The 19,082-nt window shown below is 40.3% G+C and overlaps 1 protein-coding gene across 3 annotated transcripts in view; it reads left to right on the top strand.

The window, feature by feature from the left end:
- Positions 1 to 19,082, top strand: part of acvr2aa (activin A receptor type 2Aa) — a 47,858-nt gene that overhangs the window by 24,242 nt on the left and 4,534 nt on the right. For all 3 annotated transcript variants that reach the window (XM_026928134.3, XM_026928133.3, XM_053234099.1), the window contains exons 4-10: positions 3,356 to 3,510; positions 12,438 to 12,581; positions 12,929 to 13,072; positions 14,603 to 14,748; positions 15,044 to 15,158; positions 15,744 to 15,882; positions 18,756 to 18,886. In XM_026928134.3, coding sequence (XP_026783935.3) covers positions 3,356 to 3,510; positions 12,438 to 12,581; positions 12,929 to 13,072; positions 14,603 to 14,748; positions 15,044 to 15,158; positions 15,744 to 15,882; positions 18,756 to 18,886 — 974 coding nt within the window. The remainder of the gene's footprint in view (positions 1 to 3,355; positions 3,511 to 12,437; positions 12,582 to 12,928; positions 13,073 to 14,602; positions 14,749 to 15,043; positions 15,159 to 15,743; positions 15,883 to 18,755; positions 18,887 to 19,082) is intronic.

The raw sequence follows: 19,082 nt of genomic DNA, 5'->3' as shown, positions 1-19,082 counted from the left end.
GCAACCTATGACCACGTATGATGCAAATATCTGGGGTGTAGGAGAAACAGTCCCGTGGAAACTCGCTCGTCCCGCATAATTTGCCATCCGGAGTTCTATCTCGGAGGAGATGTGTAAAATTTGTTATTACAAGCGTCGCCAGAGAATGTAAACCTCTCCAGATTACAGGCTGTGTTTACAACGCCGTACTCTCTCTCACAAAGATTATAAGGGGACCGACTTTGTTTATACTTGTGGCTCCCGCTTGAGAAGTTATGTTATAGAAATGTTTTCATGTACTGAGCATGACAGCTCATATTACTGCACAGTCACCATTGTGACCACAATCTTCTGTACTCATGCAAATTTTGGGCTAAATATTGCCAGAAACAGGTCCTACCAGTATGGCACAGCCTCCGTCAGTTGGGTTTTAGATTTCATCTTCACTTCTAGATTTTATCAGCTGTGTTTTCATGTTGTAAAAAGAAAAAGGAAAAGGTCACAAGTTTCATCTTGTGTAAACTGATGCTGTGGGCAGTGTCGTTCTGTTTCTGCATCAGTATGAGCTCATAATGGATCGCTATAGCGAGGACATCTTCGTTTGACGTCAGTCATGCATGAAAATCAACAAAAAGTTAATACATTAATCTGTAACTCTTAGTTGTACTCTGAAATGGGACTGTTGGCTTTATGGAGAATGTTACGCTAAGCTAGCTTTGTGGCTGTAACAGCCTTCACTCTTCTGAGAAACTTTTCTATAAGCTTTTGGAGTGATATTGCAGGAATTTGTGCCAATTCATTAAAAAAAAAAAAAAAGCATTAGTAAGGTCACGTACTGATGTTGCAAGACAGGGCTTCTTCTCGCAATCAACGTTCCTGTTCATCCCGATGGTATACTTCATTTGAGAAACAATGTTACAACTAATTACGAGCAACTTTTTTGCCACTTCAACTTTTTTGACGTCACTATTAGAAAAATGTCATTAGTTAAACTAGTTAGTTAGTAGTTTGGCTAGCAATGCTACTGCCTCTGTACTTTTGTGAAGCTTAGCTAAAAGCGAATGCCCTTGTGTGTCATGTCATCATTAACATTTTACTATAAGAACTACATTATTTAATATAAGCTCATGTTAAGTCAGTAGCTGCAAGTGGGCCTTTGTGCTAACACCTGTACACCTGCTCATTCATGCAATTGTCAAATCAGCCAATCATGTGGCAGCAGCATAATTCACAAACCCATGCAGATACAAATCAAGCGCTTCAGTAAATTTTCACATCAAACAAAATATCAGAATGATTTGAACTGACAAGAAGGCTACAGTAACTCAAATGACTACTGTTTACAACCGTGGTGAGCAGAAAAGCATCTCAGAACATGCCAAACCTTGAGGCAGATGGCCTACAATAGCAGAAGACCGCTTTTCTCCTCAGACATTGTCATGTTGTCTGTTCTGAGATGCTTTTCTGCTCACCACGGTTGTAAACAGTGGTTTACTCTCTACAGCCAAGTCACTTTTTTTCCCCCTCGTTCTGATGTTTGTTGTGAACATTAACTGAAGCTCTTGACCTGTATCTGCATGATTTATGCATTGCGCTGCTGCCACATGATTGGCTGATTAGAGAACTGCATGAATAAGCAGATGTACATGTGTTCCTATTAAATAATGGACGGGGTGTGTATATTAATTTCCATTATGTTAAATTGCTCATGGTGTTTTGTTTATGTGCTATAACCTGTGAAAAATTACAATTCTTGGCCATCGTGTACTGTATATGAAGAGAAAAGCAGTTGTGTAAAAAATTTTAAATAAATAACTTAAATAAATTTACCGTGGGTTTTTGTAGCCAAAGGATAAATGCACCACTTCATTAAAATCCTCCGCCGTGTATGTGAAGACTCTCCAGGCATTTAGCAATCGCTAGTCATTCCTAACATAGCTGGGATTCAACATTTATCAGTGTACCTTTCTCTGTAGAAGAATGTGGAGGTTAAACACTTTGTGATTTAAAAAAAAAAAGTCGGAGAATTTTCTGGCCTTCTGGCAATTATTTATCTTTTTTAAAAGCATACCAATGCCAAGTACAGGAAATGGTAAGCAATGGTACATTGAGAAACATTTCCTCTGTCCAAGTATGGTGGAGATGGGAACATTTTTTTCCTCTCCGTCTAACAAAACAGTACACACTTCATGTATGCTTTGACATGCGGTTATTTACATTCAGATGCTGGCTGGCTTTTGGTATCCTCTCACAGCAGCAGCGATAGCTTACGCAACCACAGGCCTATTTTCAGCATCAGCTCACTCGATACAGAATGCCCCAGATATTAAAAAGCAGCAGCTCGCTGGGATGCGGAGAACTCCATTAAGCACACTTCACCTTTAGGACAAGTGGAATGTGTTTAGCGTGCTTGCGGTCAGAGCACTTTCGTGCCAGAGTGAGGCAATCCCAATACTCGGACAAGACTCAGAAACAGTGGGATGGAATTGTGTGTGTGTTTGTTTTTTGTTTGTTTTTTTCCACAGAGGTATTTATTTAAGAAGGATGTGCTTAAATACTCCAGTATAAGATGTGTTTTACAGTTGGCTATAGCAGAGAAGCATCAGGACGGAAACTGTTTCTATAGTTTCCCATCTCCGACATGGCAAGCTGAAGTGCAGCGTGTGGCAAAAGCACTGTGCTTGTACTAAACAGACTGCCTGGATTTACACACACAGCCACACACACACGCACGCACACACACACACACACACACACACACACACACACACACACACACACACACACACACACACACAAACACACCCACAGGAAGCTTTCATGGTTTCTCCACTTAAGATGAAAGGCACTTTTGAAAGTCTATATAGTCTATATAAATGCGTGTACGAGCACGTGATTGGCACGGATCCTAAAAAACAAAAATCCAAGATCTCAACGATGATTCTGTAATCATAGGGGCAGTTCGAGTTAGTGACAAGCCTGCAGAAATCAAACTTCATGAAAAAGAAGACGCCCAGACTTGCAGATATTTCTCTTAACAAGTTTCGTTTGATTTTGTTTCAGACACTTGAGCACAGTGGGGTAGAACTGCTTTCGCTATTGTGCTAATTAGCGAGTTAGCAGCTCATGCTCCCGCTCCCTTCAGTGTGTGTGTGTGTGTGTGTGTGTGAGAAATCAGTGTGATGCACAGCTACCAGTGCTTCCTGTCTGCTTCATTATTCCACATTTGTGTGGTGTCTGTTTATGGTAATATGCTTCCAGAAAATGAATCCACTATGTAACCTGGCATGTACATTTGTACCTAAAGTTATGAACATGGTTTTTGACATTTCTCTCTCTCTCTCTCTCTCTCTCTCTCTCTCTCGTTGTTCTCCAGCTACGTCTAACCCATTTACCCAGAAGCCGCCGCTGTTCAGCACCCTCCTGTACTCGCTGGTGCCAATCATGGGCATCGCTGCCATCGCCCTCCTCTCCTTTTGGATGTATCGGCATCACAAGCTGGCGTATCCGCCCGTCCTGGTGCCCACGCAGGTAGGCCTGAACGTCTCTTCTGAACATTTTTCAGTCTCAAGTTCAAAAAGCACAAAAGCGCGTACTCGTGAACGTAATCTTGTCTAGCGTCAGAGAGAGAGAAAGTGGGTCTGGGAGAATTTTTCCCCAGGCACCTTTCGACGCTAGTGATCGTTATTTCACTGATCGCAAGAGAAACATGGAAGAGTTTATGTTTATATTTAGATTATTTAAAACATAAAGGTGTTTTTCTGGTAATCACAGCCGTGCTGGTATTCGGTACAACAGCAGGACTGTGAGTGAGATATCGCTTTCAACAGTTCAATAAACAAGAAATTGATACTGATTAACATTTCAGACACAATATGACCAATTTTATTTATTTATTTTTTTTGCTCCATCAATGAAAATAGTTCCCAGAGAAGCTGCAGCTGGAGAGTGTTGCGTGTTGCCATGCCAACGCACGGTCTGACTGACAGCCGGTAGTAACTGTAATAACAGTTTCGATGTAATGAACTATTGCTAGAAGTGGAATTTTATGTAGCGAACGCAGGCAAGTGGAGTGATACAAGCAGTGACGTTACATTAAATATCAGCGGTTTTGGAACGCTGCTGTTGTGTAATTAAGCAATATCGCACTCACGGTTGTGCCGTTATACTGAATATCGGCACAACTGTGATTCAGCTGAAGGCACAAGCCTGCAGGCGAGTGCTGTAGGTAATCACAGTCGTCCCGATATTCAGTATAACCACACATATTGCAATATTGCTTTTATACAACAGTTCTATAAACAAGAAATTAATATCGGGCAAGTGACATTTCGGACACAATATGACCAAATGTTCTGTGTATTTTTGCTCCGCTAACGGAAATCGATCCTGAAGAAGCTACACTCACTTTATAGCCTGTCGGCTAGCAGGTTAGCAAGCTCACATTGATTTGTACGTTCCTGTTAAAGGTGCTTCCTGTGAAATTGGCTTCCCTTCTTCCTTTTCATCTTCATTTGATTTTAAGTTAAAAGTTATATTTTTGAAAAGTGTACCGTTTGCCATGTCCGCTGATGATGTCACTAACACTACTGTAGTAACCGTTTCGATTTAGGAAGTGGAATTTTACGTGGCGAACGCAGACGAGCGGCGTGACACACACAGTGAAACGTCTCAGTGCGGTTATAATAAATATCAGCGCACTTGGAACGCCGCTCGACCAGTCAAATTAACTGCTGTATAATGTAAACTATACGTACACATATACATATACATTTGATAAATATTAGGCCTGTGACTTGTAAGACACCATCAATGCACCTTTAAACAGGTATACATATTATTTTTATTATTATTACTGAAGCCCAGCCATCAGTCAGGCTGAGTCCCAAATGATGTTCTGTACCCTACTTATGCACTCCACCAAGGGTATAAGAATTAATTTGCCTTATGCACTTTACATACTACACTACACATAGTAAAACCCATCTGAAAAAAGAAATGTGGCAGAAAAACAGCAAAATGTAACGCAGAAAAATTACACGTCTGTCTTTGCATATGTACTTGAGTAAGATTAAAAGTAATCTCCATCAGAACTGCTCTTACAAATGCAATTTATTAAAAAAAAAAAAAAAAAAAAAAAAGACCACATTTTGAAGTTTTACACTCATTTTCTGAACAAAATGGTCACCTCCGCTTTTCACTACAGATTCCTCCTCATGTATATTTTGGCTCCTTGTTGTTTTTTTCGACGCTCAGCTTAACAGCACTCATCGTTTTCTGTATAACAGCAAACAAAAGCAGTGTTTTGGGTTGTTCACATGGACACGTTTTTGCTCTGCTGTCCAGCTCTAGTGGTGTCACCTAAACAACGCGTCCTGTTTGGGGTAAAGCAATTTTCAGCGAACTTTTCAAGTACTTTAGAAGCAAGGCTGTTATTGCAGCTTTTAACAACAGCATTAAAAATGTGATTCGGCATGCAGCCCTCATGCAAAGGACACAAAAGTCTGTGACCCCAAGATTGGCAAGAACAAGAAATGATTCCTAAGAACTTTTATCTTTTACCTTAGAAATGTTTTATGTGTTAGCTGTATATAGTTCCTCCTTTTTGTTTTTGCTACACATTTCCTTTCTATTCAGTTAACAAGTCTGTTGATATATTGGTCATGGTACGAAGAAGACGATAAGAATCTTTCTATGCTTTGAAGAACTTATGGCAACCTGCCTTCGCTTATCAGTGGAATTTCCCCTTTCTGTATTAATAATAATAATAATAATAATAACAAAAATTTAAAAAAAAATAATAAAAATCTTTTGGTTCCCCCAAAAAAGTGCCAATATGTTTTTTCTTTGCTATCGGTTGTTATAAGCCTGAACTTGTTCTTTGAGTGCTGGAAGGGGCAATGCTGCGATTTAAAAGTCTTTTTTTTTCTTTTTTTTCTTTCTGAGAAGCTGAAACACTTCAAACATTTCAATATAGCTTGAAGCAAGTTACAGAAGGTGCGAGAGGTTTTGTGTTATTACTTGCAAACAGGAGCCAGATCTCATTTTCCAGGGCACTGACAGGACGTGTAACAGGGGCATTCTCTGGCTTTCTGATATCCATGGCAGCTGAACAGAAACGCTCGGTTTCGAATAAGTAGGTCAGGTTTTTAAAAAGGTGTTGCGAGGTACGGAACAGTGAGCTCGTCTGATCGATGGCCCAAGAGCTTCCATTCGCTCGCAATTCAAAGCTTTTCGAAGACAACTCTCTTCTTCTCTTCTCTTTTGGCCTCTTCTCAAAAGATCTGTCTCGATTTCTTTGCTTGCAGTGCATCCCAAAAGAACTCTTTTGCTTCGTTTTTAAACCTGTCCTGCCTTGGATCTGACCATTTACAGTTGCTGCTATGGTTTGAAACAGGGAAGCTTTAGCACGAACAATGCACCAAGTATCAACATCTTTCACTGCCTTTGAGTACCATACGAAACTAATCAATCTCAGTCAATGACATGGAAAAAGATTTTACAGATTCTGTGGTAACGGACACAATTTAGCCTCAAGATTCGTTCATATGTCCAAATTTACCATTAAAAACGTAGAGTGTGTTAATCAGCTCCAAACACACTACATCAGCATATTTTGAGTTGTTTATTATCTGTGTTGTGTTCTGTGTGTTGTGGCCCCTGTCTCCTTTCCAGAGCCTCCTTTATTTTTAGCCAAAGATAAGCGTTTCATTGTTTATCAGGATGTCCAGCATTCCACATACCAAAAGAGGGAACATTGTAAAGGAAAATGGATGTAAATAGAGAAAAAGAAGGGGGGTTGCTCATACTTTAACCGCTTTACAGATTTACCAGAGAAGGGAGCTAATTGTTTAAAACTTTCTGACCTGAAATCCACTCAGGAAAACAAGAGCTGTCTCACAAACATATTCATTATTTTTATTGATCCTTGAGCTGTTATGCAGTCTCTTTAGTCTGTTCTTGATGAAGGTATGTTTTTTTTTTTTGTTTTGTTTTGTTTTTCACCAAGTCACTTTGATTCCTAATGCATCCTGTGATGTTTCTCTGCCTGGTTCATTCCATTTAAAGGAAGGAAGCTATAGAGAACACGTTACACGTTATAGATATTTCCTGCTCGTAACCAAACCATGCTTTCTGTGGGCTCAGAAATGCTCTATAATTTGTAGAGAAATTGTCTCAACTCTCCCACTAGACAAGGGAAATGAAATATGGAAGATATTGATTATACATTTGCGGTATGACTCAACTAGAGTAACTGCGTCTTTTTTTTATTACCAAACTTCGTACTCCCAATTCACACTCTTTGTCTCACTCATTCCCTCGCTCTTAATTAAAAGTGACAGCAATTCCTTATTTGACACCTTTGCTCTCTTTCTTTTTAAATGCAAACAGTAAACTAAAGATCGCCAATAACTGAGAGTAGCACCAGCATCTGTGGCTACAGGGTCAGGTGTCTTAACAACACCTGAGAATTTTATCTCTGTCATTCTTAAATAAGGTCATGAAAATTCTTTTATGCCCTAACATATATCCAACATACCTCACATTCCGGCAGCTTTCACCATCTTCACTGCTCTTTTCTTTTCATTCACAGCCTTTTTTTTTTTGGACAAATCAGTCAGCAAATCCTCCACTGAGCCTTTTTTAAATACAGCTACTAATGGCCATCAGCTGCACACACTAATGAACGCTAATCACTAGCTCCGCCTCACTCACGTCTGCAGACATGCTGATACGACTGATACGATTTTTACTCTCCTATAAACAAGGATACAGAAATCTTTCACAGCCTGTCATCTTCTATTGTCAGGCTCAAGCCGCTCCACTGTTGTCAAGTTTAATGGGAAAGAAAAAATACACTGAAACAGTGAAAACAAGTATTTACCTGGCCTTTGTGAAATTGGTTGTCTGTTTATTTTTTGTCCAGTATGTACTGATCTCTTCTTATTGAGTAGACTCAGAATCCCGACATCTATTTTAGTCCTTTTTTACTTACTTAAGAACTGCTTTGTGTCCAGTTTTTATTTCTCTGGAGTACAAAGAAATAGAGCACCCCTTAGTCATTCATCACAAATTGAATTTTATAGATTTGACCTACATATAACAGATATTAAGTCTGAAGCCATTTGGACTCCTGAAAGATTTAGACATACTATTAGGTCTTTTTTTTTTTTTTAACAGTCAGGATATATTGTATATAAATAATTCCACTTGATTACATTGCTATTCATTCTTTTTTTTTCCTCTATAAAGTTTTAAGGTATACGTCTCAACCAGACTCGAATCGATGTGATAGTATTAAGGTGATATTTTCCCACAACTGTTTGTAATGTGTTTAAAAAAAAACAGAGAAAAGATAGAATAGATTTAAGTCATCTAAGACGTCAATATTGCAAAGAAAACAAGAAGTTATATTCAGCTAGAGTCATATGAAACCACAACTGGCATCAGAGTTCAAACCATAATGAACCTGCAATGCAGTCAGGGTGCAAAGCGTTTCAAATAAAGTACAGAAAGCATTCATGAAGGATGAACACAGAACGAAATCGAGAAGAGGACACCTGGTGACGTTTGCATACATTCAGATCTTATGACCGTACTATCGAAATGAAATCGGCCCTCAGACTGACCTCTACTGTAGTATGACGGAGTCGGAGACTCATCGTATCCCCACGTTCACCTGAAACAGTGTTTAACTCTGACCAGCCGACAGTGCAGTTAAACAGGCCAAGTTGGATTTACATTTGACCCAGATTCTCTCCATCCCATCTGTCTCGATCTCACACTCACTCACAAACTAACACCTTCCTTTCTGCTTCCTTCCTTTCCCTCGACTAGCACGCCTTTCATATCATGATAGAGGTAAGATAAGTCTAATTTACTCATCTTTCTGAAGAGAGTGTCTTGGTTCCTGCTTACTTTCCTTCCTTTTTTATTTTCGACAACGTCATGGTTGGTTTTTCTTTTTTGAGTCACATTCCAGAATAAGGTGGAAAACCTTTGATTTTGTTTTTGAGTTTTTGATTTGATCCCTGCACACTTAAGAGTCTGTTACGCTTTAGCACACTGAGATTCTGTTGGGTTCTTGTTTGTTTTTACAATGCACGGATAAGTAGAAAATCCCTTGTATTTCGTTAGAATCAAGCAGAAGATTAATTAAGGTGCATGGAAACCGGAGATGCCTTGCTTTTGTATGCACGCCTCCAAGCATGCAAAGAACAAGCGTACAAGGATGAAAGTTGGAAATATCTGTCAGTTTGACTTAATATTCAGCCCTAATTCAAACGGTGTCTCGGTGTATTGTGCCAACATCTTCACAATTTTTCACATTCACCTTTGTCTGCTACTATTCATCGTATTTAGTCTTGTAGCGCACGTATCAGTGACCCTCCCCAGACAGTAAACACTTCCCGAATGGCGACTTGAAAAATGGATGCTTTAGAACCATACACTCATATGGCACTCAACCATATACTTGGTCTGGGAGGTAAAACCTCAACTACACATGCTACCTGGGAAAGAATTGTCAGGAGGAGAAAGAAAATAAAATCATAAAATCATCACTTGGACACCGTGTTGTGAATGGAACGTGATCGTATGACCATGTGACGCAAACCATGTGATGTTTGTAGAAAATACAACCCACTTGAAACTCGCTCCTCCTGTGGTAATGTGCTTGCTGTCTGGATGCGAGAGTTTTATCATCAAGTAAACTATTTATTACAGTCTGATAAACTAATCCAGTCTGAATAGTCTAATAGTAAACAGATTTAAAAATAAATAAATGTTACGAAGTCATATGATGATATGGCAGGGTCTTTCACCATCATTGATGTAATACTGATTGTTGAAATGTCTCAAAGTTTAGATTATTGTAGTCTCCAGAATTGAGTAAGAGGGTAAAAAAGCGTCAGGCATTTCATTAATACAGGAACAACTTCACTCAAATTTCTGGCAGTTACCCCAATTTTACCTATCAGTCAACGAAAGCTAGTCTGGACTACCAGTCCTCCTTACATTAGACTATCTTTACCCAACTCTCCTGAGAAAGAGACTGGCCAAGTTTCACACGGATATTAAACTATGGATTTGGGGGTGGAAAGCACATGTTACGAGACCATAACAATAAACACAAAGGTACAGGCAGGTCAGTCCCTCCTGGCCATTTTCTGCTCAGGTTTGTTTGACCTAACACGAACCCTCGTGACCTGCAAGTGAACGTCCAATATCCACCTTAGGCGTCCAGGGAAAAAGATCACTCTCTTAAATTACAGAAGAGCAACACATGTAAAAGCGACACTGTGTAACAGTGCAATAAAGAGCCGTTGTCATTTTTTTTCCAACCTGTCCCTTCGACGTGAGTGACATTTGGAAAAAATCAACATAACCCAGGCTATTGTGTCTGCTGTGACAGGGAGCAGTGGAGGCTTAGGGCGTGTGTTTTTCTTTGTGTTTCTCCCACCGTAGGAGCTTGATCCTTCATGTCGACACTCTAGTTTCTGTGTCAGCTCATTCAGGGCTCGTTTTGGGTAACAGCTAAAGCAACTCAATCTCAGAAATATTGCCTTTCTCCCCTGCCCTGACTGATTTTTTTTCCCCCTCTGCTTCCCCTCCTCCCTCGCATGATGGATGTTCTGCCCTTTCAGCCCGTCTTGTTCCCGCTTGCAGTCACTTCATCTCCTTTTTCTCTGGTGGAAAATTCCTGGAGGACCAAATAGAACTTGGTACACAACCCAGATCCATATACTTTGGATCTCAGTCTCAACTCAGGGGTGCCACTTCCAATTTTTGGATGAAATTTAGGCCAAGTACGCCAACCTAGCTGCTCTACATTTGCCCTACTTTTGTCAAGTATCAGCATCAGCACAGGAGCCTGGCAAAAAACCCAACCCTTTTTTTTTTTTATCATACCACTGCTTTTGCCTTTACCCTGAAAGTGTTGTGTTCAGTACAACATTAAAACAATAGAAACTGCAACAAGGGGAGCTGGGTGCAAGCCAGCCAACATTCACTGAATACAGTTTAACAGGTGGGAATGAGCTTATTTGATAAGCACTTGCAGACTCAATTGTTTGTCAGCTGACAGAGGTTAACTGGTCAAAAATTTCACATTGAGTATGTACACGCTTATATCACTCTTACATTTAGCCAACACGTCACATGGGTCAGTGGTACATACAATGTATAAACAACATGAACGATCATCAACCAGTCTGCTAAGTTTATGCCATTGTTTGATTCATATGTCACTGTCCACTATGTGATTCTCTCCACCACTCCCAGTCAGCTTTTCAAACTGGGTCAACTCCCCATCATCGCAGTTACAGCTGGTATGTATATGCTTCACCAGCTTAGAACTCCATTAGTGACTGTACAAGCAATGGCTTGCTTTTTTGAAAAGCAAGAGACAGAACATGCTCCAGTTTTCATCAGTCTGAGATTGTAGAATACTATAAAAGTGGCCACTGAACCCTGTGTCCCATATAGTTGGGGTCATAAGTTTACATAGGCCTTGCAGAATCTGCAAAATGTTAAAAATTAATTAATTAAATAAATAAATAAAACAATGAGACATCATAAAAATTGCATGTTGTTTTTTATTTAGTGCTGCCCTGAAGAAGCTACTTCACATAGCAGATGTTTATATATAGTCCACAAGACAATAAATTATTTTGTTGAAAGTACAGTACAAGTAGTACAAGACACATCTTATTTTTTCATTTAGTACTGCCCTTCAGAAGCTACGTAAGATATTTAAATGTTTCCCAGAAGACAAAATAATAACAATTTATACCAATCATCTTGTTCAAAAGTTTACACCCCCTCGGCTTTTAATGTAGTGTGTTGCCTTCTTGAGCATCAGTGAATGTTTGCATTCAAGCGTATGTAAATTTTTGAACTGGTTCATTTGTGTAAATTCAGTTATTATTGTGTCTTGTGGACTATATTTAAACATCTGTTATGTGAAATAGCTTATTCCGGGCAATTTCTACTAAATAAAAAACAAAATGCACTTTTTATGATCCCTCTTTTTATTTTTTTTTAAATTATTTACATTTTGCAGATTCTGCAAGGCGTATGTAAACTTATGACCCCGACTGTAAATGGTGCCAACAGTTGGGGTCATACTGAGGTTGGTTTAAAATAAATAAATAAATAAATAAAGTATTTTATATTGTAAATATTCCCTCTGGCCGCTGCCAGTGCCCAGTGTAGCGCATGTTGGACACAGCTCCTCCTGCATCCCTATTCGCATCTCAGGCGACCCAACATGCGGTCACGACCCCAAGGTTGAGAACTTTTGCATTAATGTATAAAATAAGGGAAAGATGTTTTGTGGCTGACGATGAGCACAGTGCAGTCCATGACAGAACTGCCTCTCAATCATTCAGCCTGTCCCACTGTGTCCGTAAGAGCGCCCTCATACCTTTTCTTTCCGATTTGTCCATGTGTTTCAGGACCCTGGCCCCATGCCCCCTTCGCCCGTCCTCGGGCAGAAGCCACTGCAGTTGCTGGAGATTAAAGCTCGCGGTCGGTTCGGCTGTGTGTGGAAAGCTCAGCTGCTCAACGATTATGTGGCTGTCAAGATCTTCCCTATTCAGGTATGTGAAAAGCTTTGAAAGCTGCTGAGCTAATCTACCGAGCTTATTCTCTCCACAAGAGGCGGTTAGCTGACCGAGGGAGTATCAGCACTTTTGCATGCCATCAGCTATAAAACCAACTCTGACATTAATGCATAGGTGGTTGTATTACACGTTCATATTTCATAGACATCAATTGCCCTTTCCAACTTCACTTAAAATTAGATACAGGCTAATTTCCCTGTCCTTACTTAGATAATCACCGGACCTAATTACTTCACTGGTGTCTTTTGTAGTGTAATGTGTCACAGCCTGAATGTCTTATCTAGTTTCTTATCTTAATAGCACATTTATATTTTTCTTCTCAGGATAAGCAGTCTTGGCAAAATGAGTATGAGATATACAACCTTCCTGGCATGAGGCACGAGAACATCCTCCAGTTTATCGGCGCAGAGAAGAGAGGGGCCAACCTGGACACTGAGCTGTGGCTCATTACAGCTTACCACGAAAAGGTAATATAATAACTTAGTGAAGAGGTAAATTTTCTGGAATGTTCAACCTTGTAGAAAGCTTTCTGTTGTTCATGTAGTTGTAGTTTATATTAATATAAAATATACACTCACAGGCCACTTTATTAGGAACCTCTGCTCATTCATGCCAGTGACAGTTTAACCATTTATGAGCAGTGCAGATACAGATACAGGCCAGAAGCTTCAGTTAATGTTCACTTCGAACGTCAGAACGTGAAAAATCGAACATCTCTGTGACTTTGATCGTGGTCTGGTTGGTGAGTATTTTAAAAAAAGAAACATCCTGTAAGGGGCAGTTCTGTAGGCACAAACGCCTTGTTGATGAGAGACGTCAGAGGTCAGACTGGTTCTAGTCGACACAAAGTCTATAGTATCTCAGATAACCACGTTTTACAACCGTGGTGAGCAGAAAAGCATCTCAGAATGCACAACATGTCGAACCCTGAGGTGGATGAGCTACAGCAGCAGAAGATCATGTCGGGTTCCAGTCCTGTCAACCAGGAACAGGAATCTGAGGCTACAGTGGGCACAGGATCACTGACACTGGACAGGTCTTTTTCTGTCCAGTTTCGATGAGCCAGTGCCCACTGTAGCCTCAGACTGTTGTGCTTGAGTGACATGAGTGGTATCCAACGTGCTCTTCTGCTGTTGCACCCAATTCAGTTTGTAATGCAGATGTCAATAGCACTTCCTCTCTCGTGATGTTGTTGAGGCAATATCCTGTGGCATGTTGGTTACATTTTGAATCCTGTTTATACTGTGGGTGAAATAAATATGAAATCTTAAAAGTGGTGATGGGTGACATTATGGCAGATGGGTTATAGTGAGAATATCTCAACAACATACACTGAAAAAGTTTTTTACATATATAAAATACACGCACACAAACACACACACACACACACACACACACACTCTGACTATTCTTAGTCTTGAGCCATGAGTGTTGTTTCTAAAATTCTCAGTGCAATGAGGTAGAACAGGACTAACATCACAACCGTGATCCTGAGTCAGTACTGCATGTAAAACATGTCTGGATCTGTGCCACTAGCTCGAGGCAGAGTCATCACATGTGCCTGCTAGAGGCAGAAACACAAACCAATTTTAAGAGGATTACAGGTGGTTAATATTTAAAGTCCTCGTGCATTATGGTGGCATCGTAAATGGGTCCAGGACATAAACAAAAACAGGCAATGATTTCAGCAAGTGTGTTTTGTCACTGCAGTGAAAAACATGCAAGGCTTGATTTCCCATATTCAGAAAAAAGTCTGCTCTCGGACTAAAAGGACGCAGAGTATCACCATTAACACTGCAGTTTAATCTGAATGAGCTGTATCTATCATCCTACTGTTTTTAAATTACAGCATGAGTCATTACAAAGCAACTGCTACCTCCTACTCTAGCATTGTTTGTAATAGATGCTTCCCTGGTAAAACCCTTTCCTCCGAGCTGTTTGGAACTGGTTAGGCATCCTACATGAAGTTGTTTGCTCACAGCTTCTTGTCTCTGCAGGGTTCGCTGACTGACTATCTGAAGGCCAACGTGGTGACGTGGAACGAGCTTTGCCACATCGCTCAGACCATGGCACGAGGTCTAGCATACCTCCATGCCGATGTCCCTGGCCTCAGGGACAGGCACAAGCCAGCCGTTGCTCACAGGTTAGCTCCTCCCAACACCTCCCTGACCCTGTATTAATCATGTTTTTGCATTATTTACGTTAGTCTATCACTCAGGTTTGTTTATGAAGGTTTTCCGATAGCCAAGTCATTTTGACTAGTCTATTAATATTCACTGAAATGTTAAAAGATTAAACTAAAATCAAACAAGAGTCCTGTGACCTTGATGTAGTGCTGTTAGCCTTTCTGGTTGGTGCATTTATTGATTTAGGAAGAATTAGTTTAGAGTTGCACTCACTGTGTGTGTGTGTGTGTGTGTGTGTGTGTGTGTGTGTAGGGATATCAAGAGTAAGAACGTGCTGTTGAAGGCTAATCTGACAGCCTGCATCGCTGATTTTGGCCTGGCCTTGAGGTTCGAGGCCGGCAAATCTGCCGGGGACACACACGGACAAGTGAGTACCGATAGGAGAGAGAGATGCAGCTGTTTGGCTCACACTAGCTCTTAAGCTCTGCCCAGGGAAAAAAAAAAAAAAAAAAAAACCTGTGCAGTTCAAGCCAAATGTTACTGATCCTGATAACTCATGTTGTGTTTGTGTCCAAATTATCTAATTTTTTTTTTAAACAAAAGGTACACTAATGATTATTTTTCCAACATGTTAGTGTGCTCAGCTCAATTTTCCTGATGTCTGTGCCAAAAAGCTAAAACACAAATGTCAGGAAAATGACTGCCATTGTATATCTAAAGCAGACAGCTGACATGTAATCATTGTGCCATTCCCTCGACCCTCCCACGAGCATGTGGAGGTGTTTAACGTGATACATTTTCATTAATATCGTTTCTAATGCTAATAAGTAAGATAAGCTAAGACACCAGAGTGTTTTCAGTTCACATTTGTGGTTTCTTTGTTGTAAAATCCCTGAGTCAGCTCACAGAGCGCTTGATAATCACCTGAAACGTTGGCTCAGATGCGCTGAAGCAGGGAACTGCAACTGCATGCGCAGCAGTACAAGACGCGTGTCCCTGTGATGTGTTGTAGGTGGGAACGAGGCGCTACATGGCTCCCGAGGTGCTGGAGGGGGCCATCAATTTCCAACGAGACGCCTTTCTCAGGATAGACATGTACGCCGTGGGCCTGGTGCTGTGGGAACTGGCATCCCGCTGCACAGCCGCAGACGGTAAGAACAGAAACGTGTCGCCAAACAACGAAACAGCGCTAGTAACTTTGGAGCAGCTAGTCGACTTTTCTTTGAGTAAGGCTAATTGTCTCCTGCTAGCTTTCTGTCATTAATGACATCAAATTGTAATTATTGTGAAAGGGCTTCAGTCAGTCAGAGCCATTTTAACACAGCACGTGTCTAAAGCCACACAATCAAGGCCGGACTGCTTCTCTTTGGGTGACAGATGTGATTATTCACACATTGGGCCTTTTTTAAAATTTTCTTTTTTTTTTTAATCGAATTGGATATGAACAAATTTATTCATAAATCATTCTCAGGTGCATTTACACAAGAAAGAAATGATATTTATGAAAATCCAGTTAGATCCTGTCCTAAGAGAGCTCCTGGGTTGGTGTAAATGTACATATAAGGCGACTCACGAAAGTAAACCTCGATTGATCTTTTTCAAATTGACTGATCTACGGATTACACACAGTTTAAATCGCTTATTTATTCTAATTATACACACAAATATAATTCTATTTTCTTTCCAAAAGCAGTCATTTCATATTAATGACCAGAAACAAAGCAATCCAAAACAAATCCATAAATCAAGACAAACAAGGCTATTCATTTAATTCACTCGGGACAAAAGTAATGGCGCCCTATCGCAGACCGGTTAATGTGTGTCTATGGTAGCCGATGAGCTGCATTACTGGAAGGTTTGGTACTCGTTCACTGTTTAGTGGTTATTTTCGGGACTTTGTAGGTTTTTTGTCTTTTCTGGAGTTTGATGGACGTCACTAAATGTAAATCAGCTGTGCCGTGAACTTGTGTGGTGGTTTACAGGTTATTGGTTACGGCTAAAGCTTTTGGCCATATGGTGTATTTATCAATATATAAAGGAATTTTTAATTCGGTTTGGTTGTGAAAATATTTACACACAACTTTACTACATGACTGATAAATGTTAATAAACAGAGTACACTCTAACAATCCTGCATTTTTTTTAGGTGTGTTTCCACTGCAATGTTTTGCAGTTCCTCAGAATACAGGTTGTGTGTTTACATAAAATGCTTTTATGTTTCATTTTCTAAAATAGGCACAAACGATGACTTGATAAAATTCTCTTTGCAGTATTTCATAGGTTTTTTTTTTTCACTCTTCCATTCATATTTTCTGATGCACAGATTAAGTTCACGTTAAATCCTTGATGGCTGGAAACCCCACTTGAGTCAGCTGAAATTTCATATTGACTTACTCTGTTTTTGTTTCTCAAAATGAGTTTATAACCCTGGGAACAGGTCCAGTTGCAAGAATAGAGCTCCTTACTGAGCTCCTTTCCCTTACTCTGTGAAAGGAAAAGACAAATTCATTACTGGCATGCTTGATCAAATGGGCAGAAATGCTTAATAAACAACCTTAAAACCTAATTATGCCTTTTAATGTAGTCAGCCTATGGATTTTTTTCTTTGTGCACCAGTATGTTCCTTTTTTTTTTTTTTTTGGATCGTCACTATAATGACATTCACATCATGAGCCAAAGGCATGCGCCGCATGACCCAGCATGCACGAGGCATTTTCTAGCCGACTCAGATGGAGCTTGCAGAATATTTTATACAGTTCATAAGCACAGGTGCCAAAATAAAATGACATACAATGATGGACAACAGTGAGTAGGCAGGGAGTGTGTCTGCACAAGCAAGAGTCTATATGAAAGCCAGGATCGTCCTCTCCTTCCTGCTCTGTGTCTTACTCACAGTAAAAATCCTGAATGTGAATGTGCACATTCTCTACTGATACATATTTCCAGTGTACTGATGTTTTACAATGTGGCCTGCTGTCTTTCTTTACATGGCTAGAATGAAAATATCTGTATTCGCTGCACTGTTAACATAGAACTGAGAATTTCTTACCCAGAAACTGAGCTGCAAGTCTACTTTAGCCCATGATACACTATATGGCCAGAAGTTTGTGGACACCTGACCATCACACCCATATGTGGTTTTGCGCTCTGTCCAGGTATTTGCCGCTGTACGGTAGGCAATGAGACAAAATGTGGCACATGGATTACGCTACGGAATCATCCATCAGTCACAACAACACAATACTGAATGAGATGCTACAGAGAGACGAACCCAAGGCTATACATTACATCTTGCTCTAAACCATTCTTTACTAAAAAAAAAAAAAAATGCATCATGTACGTTTTTAGAAATAATGGTTTGAAGGGGAGCAATGTGTTCGTTTTTATTTATTTTTAGTAACACAATGTGATAACCAATATACACTATATCGCCAATAGTATGTGGACACCTGACCATCACACCTGTATGTTCCTGTTGAACATCTCATTCCAGATTTATTCCCCTTTATGCTGTTATAATAAGCTCCACTCTTCTGGGAAGTCTTTCCACTAGATGTTGGAGCGTGGCTGTGGGGATTTGTGATCATTCAGCTACAAGAGCATTAGTGAGGTCAGGCACTGATGTTGGTGAGGAGGTCTGGGGTTCAGTCGGTGTTCCAGTTCATCCCAAAGGTGTTCAGTGGGGTTGAGGTCAGGGCTCTGTGCAGGACACTCGAGTTCTTCCACTCCAACCTTCACACACCATGTCTTCATGGAGCTCGCTTTGTGCACAAGACATTCTATACAATTGTGTGCTTCCAACTTTATGGCAACAGTTTGAACCACATATGGGTGTGATGGTCAGGTGTCCCCAAACTTTTGGCCATATAGTGTAAAAAAAAAAAAAAAAAGGATTTTGAGCTTTTTAGTATCTCTGCCATGAAAAACCTCTAAAGCAACATGTCTGAACGAAACAGTGTGAGTGAAGGTGGATGTGAACTTGACCTAGTGGCACGTGATAACCTTCTGCCTTTTGCCTTCTCAGGTCCAGTGGATGAGTACATGCTGCCTTTTGAGGAGGAGGTGGGTCAGCACCCCACTCTGGAGGACATGCAGGAGGTGGTGGTGCATAAAAAGCTGAGGCCCACGCTACGCGAGTGCTGGCACAAACATCCGGTACGTTGTCTAACACGCAGCTGTAACTAGGCGAGTGACCATATTGGTATAACTCGGGATTATGTAACGGTGATTTCCTGGGACTTTCTGGATGTAATTAAGGTGTGTGAGCATTGTGTTGTGTGCTTTCCCCATTTTCTCTTATTTCTTCCTCGTGCTCTCTTTTTGTTTTGTACGGTCATGATTTCCCTTTATT

This window comes from Pangasianodon hypophthalmus, chromosome 5 (assembly GCF_027358585.1).
Source record: "Pangasianodon hypophthalmus isolate fPanHyp1 chromosome 5, fPanHyp1.pri, whole genome shotgun sequence".
In the NCBI taxonomy this organism is placed as follows: Eukaryota; Metazoa; Chordata; class Actinopteri; order Siluriformes; family Pangasiidae; genus Pangasianodon; species Pangasianodon hypophthalmus.
This window is presented reverse-complemented; position numbering and strand designations above follow the sequence as displayed.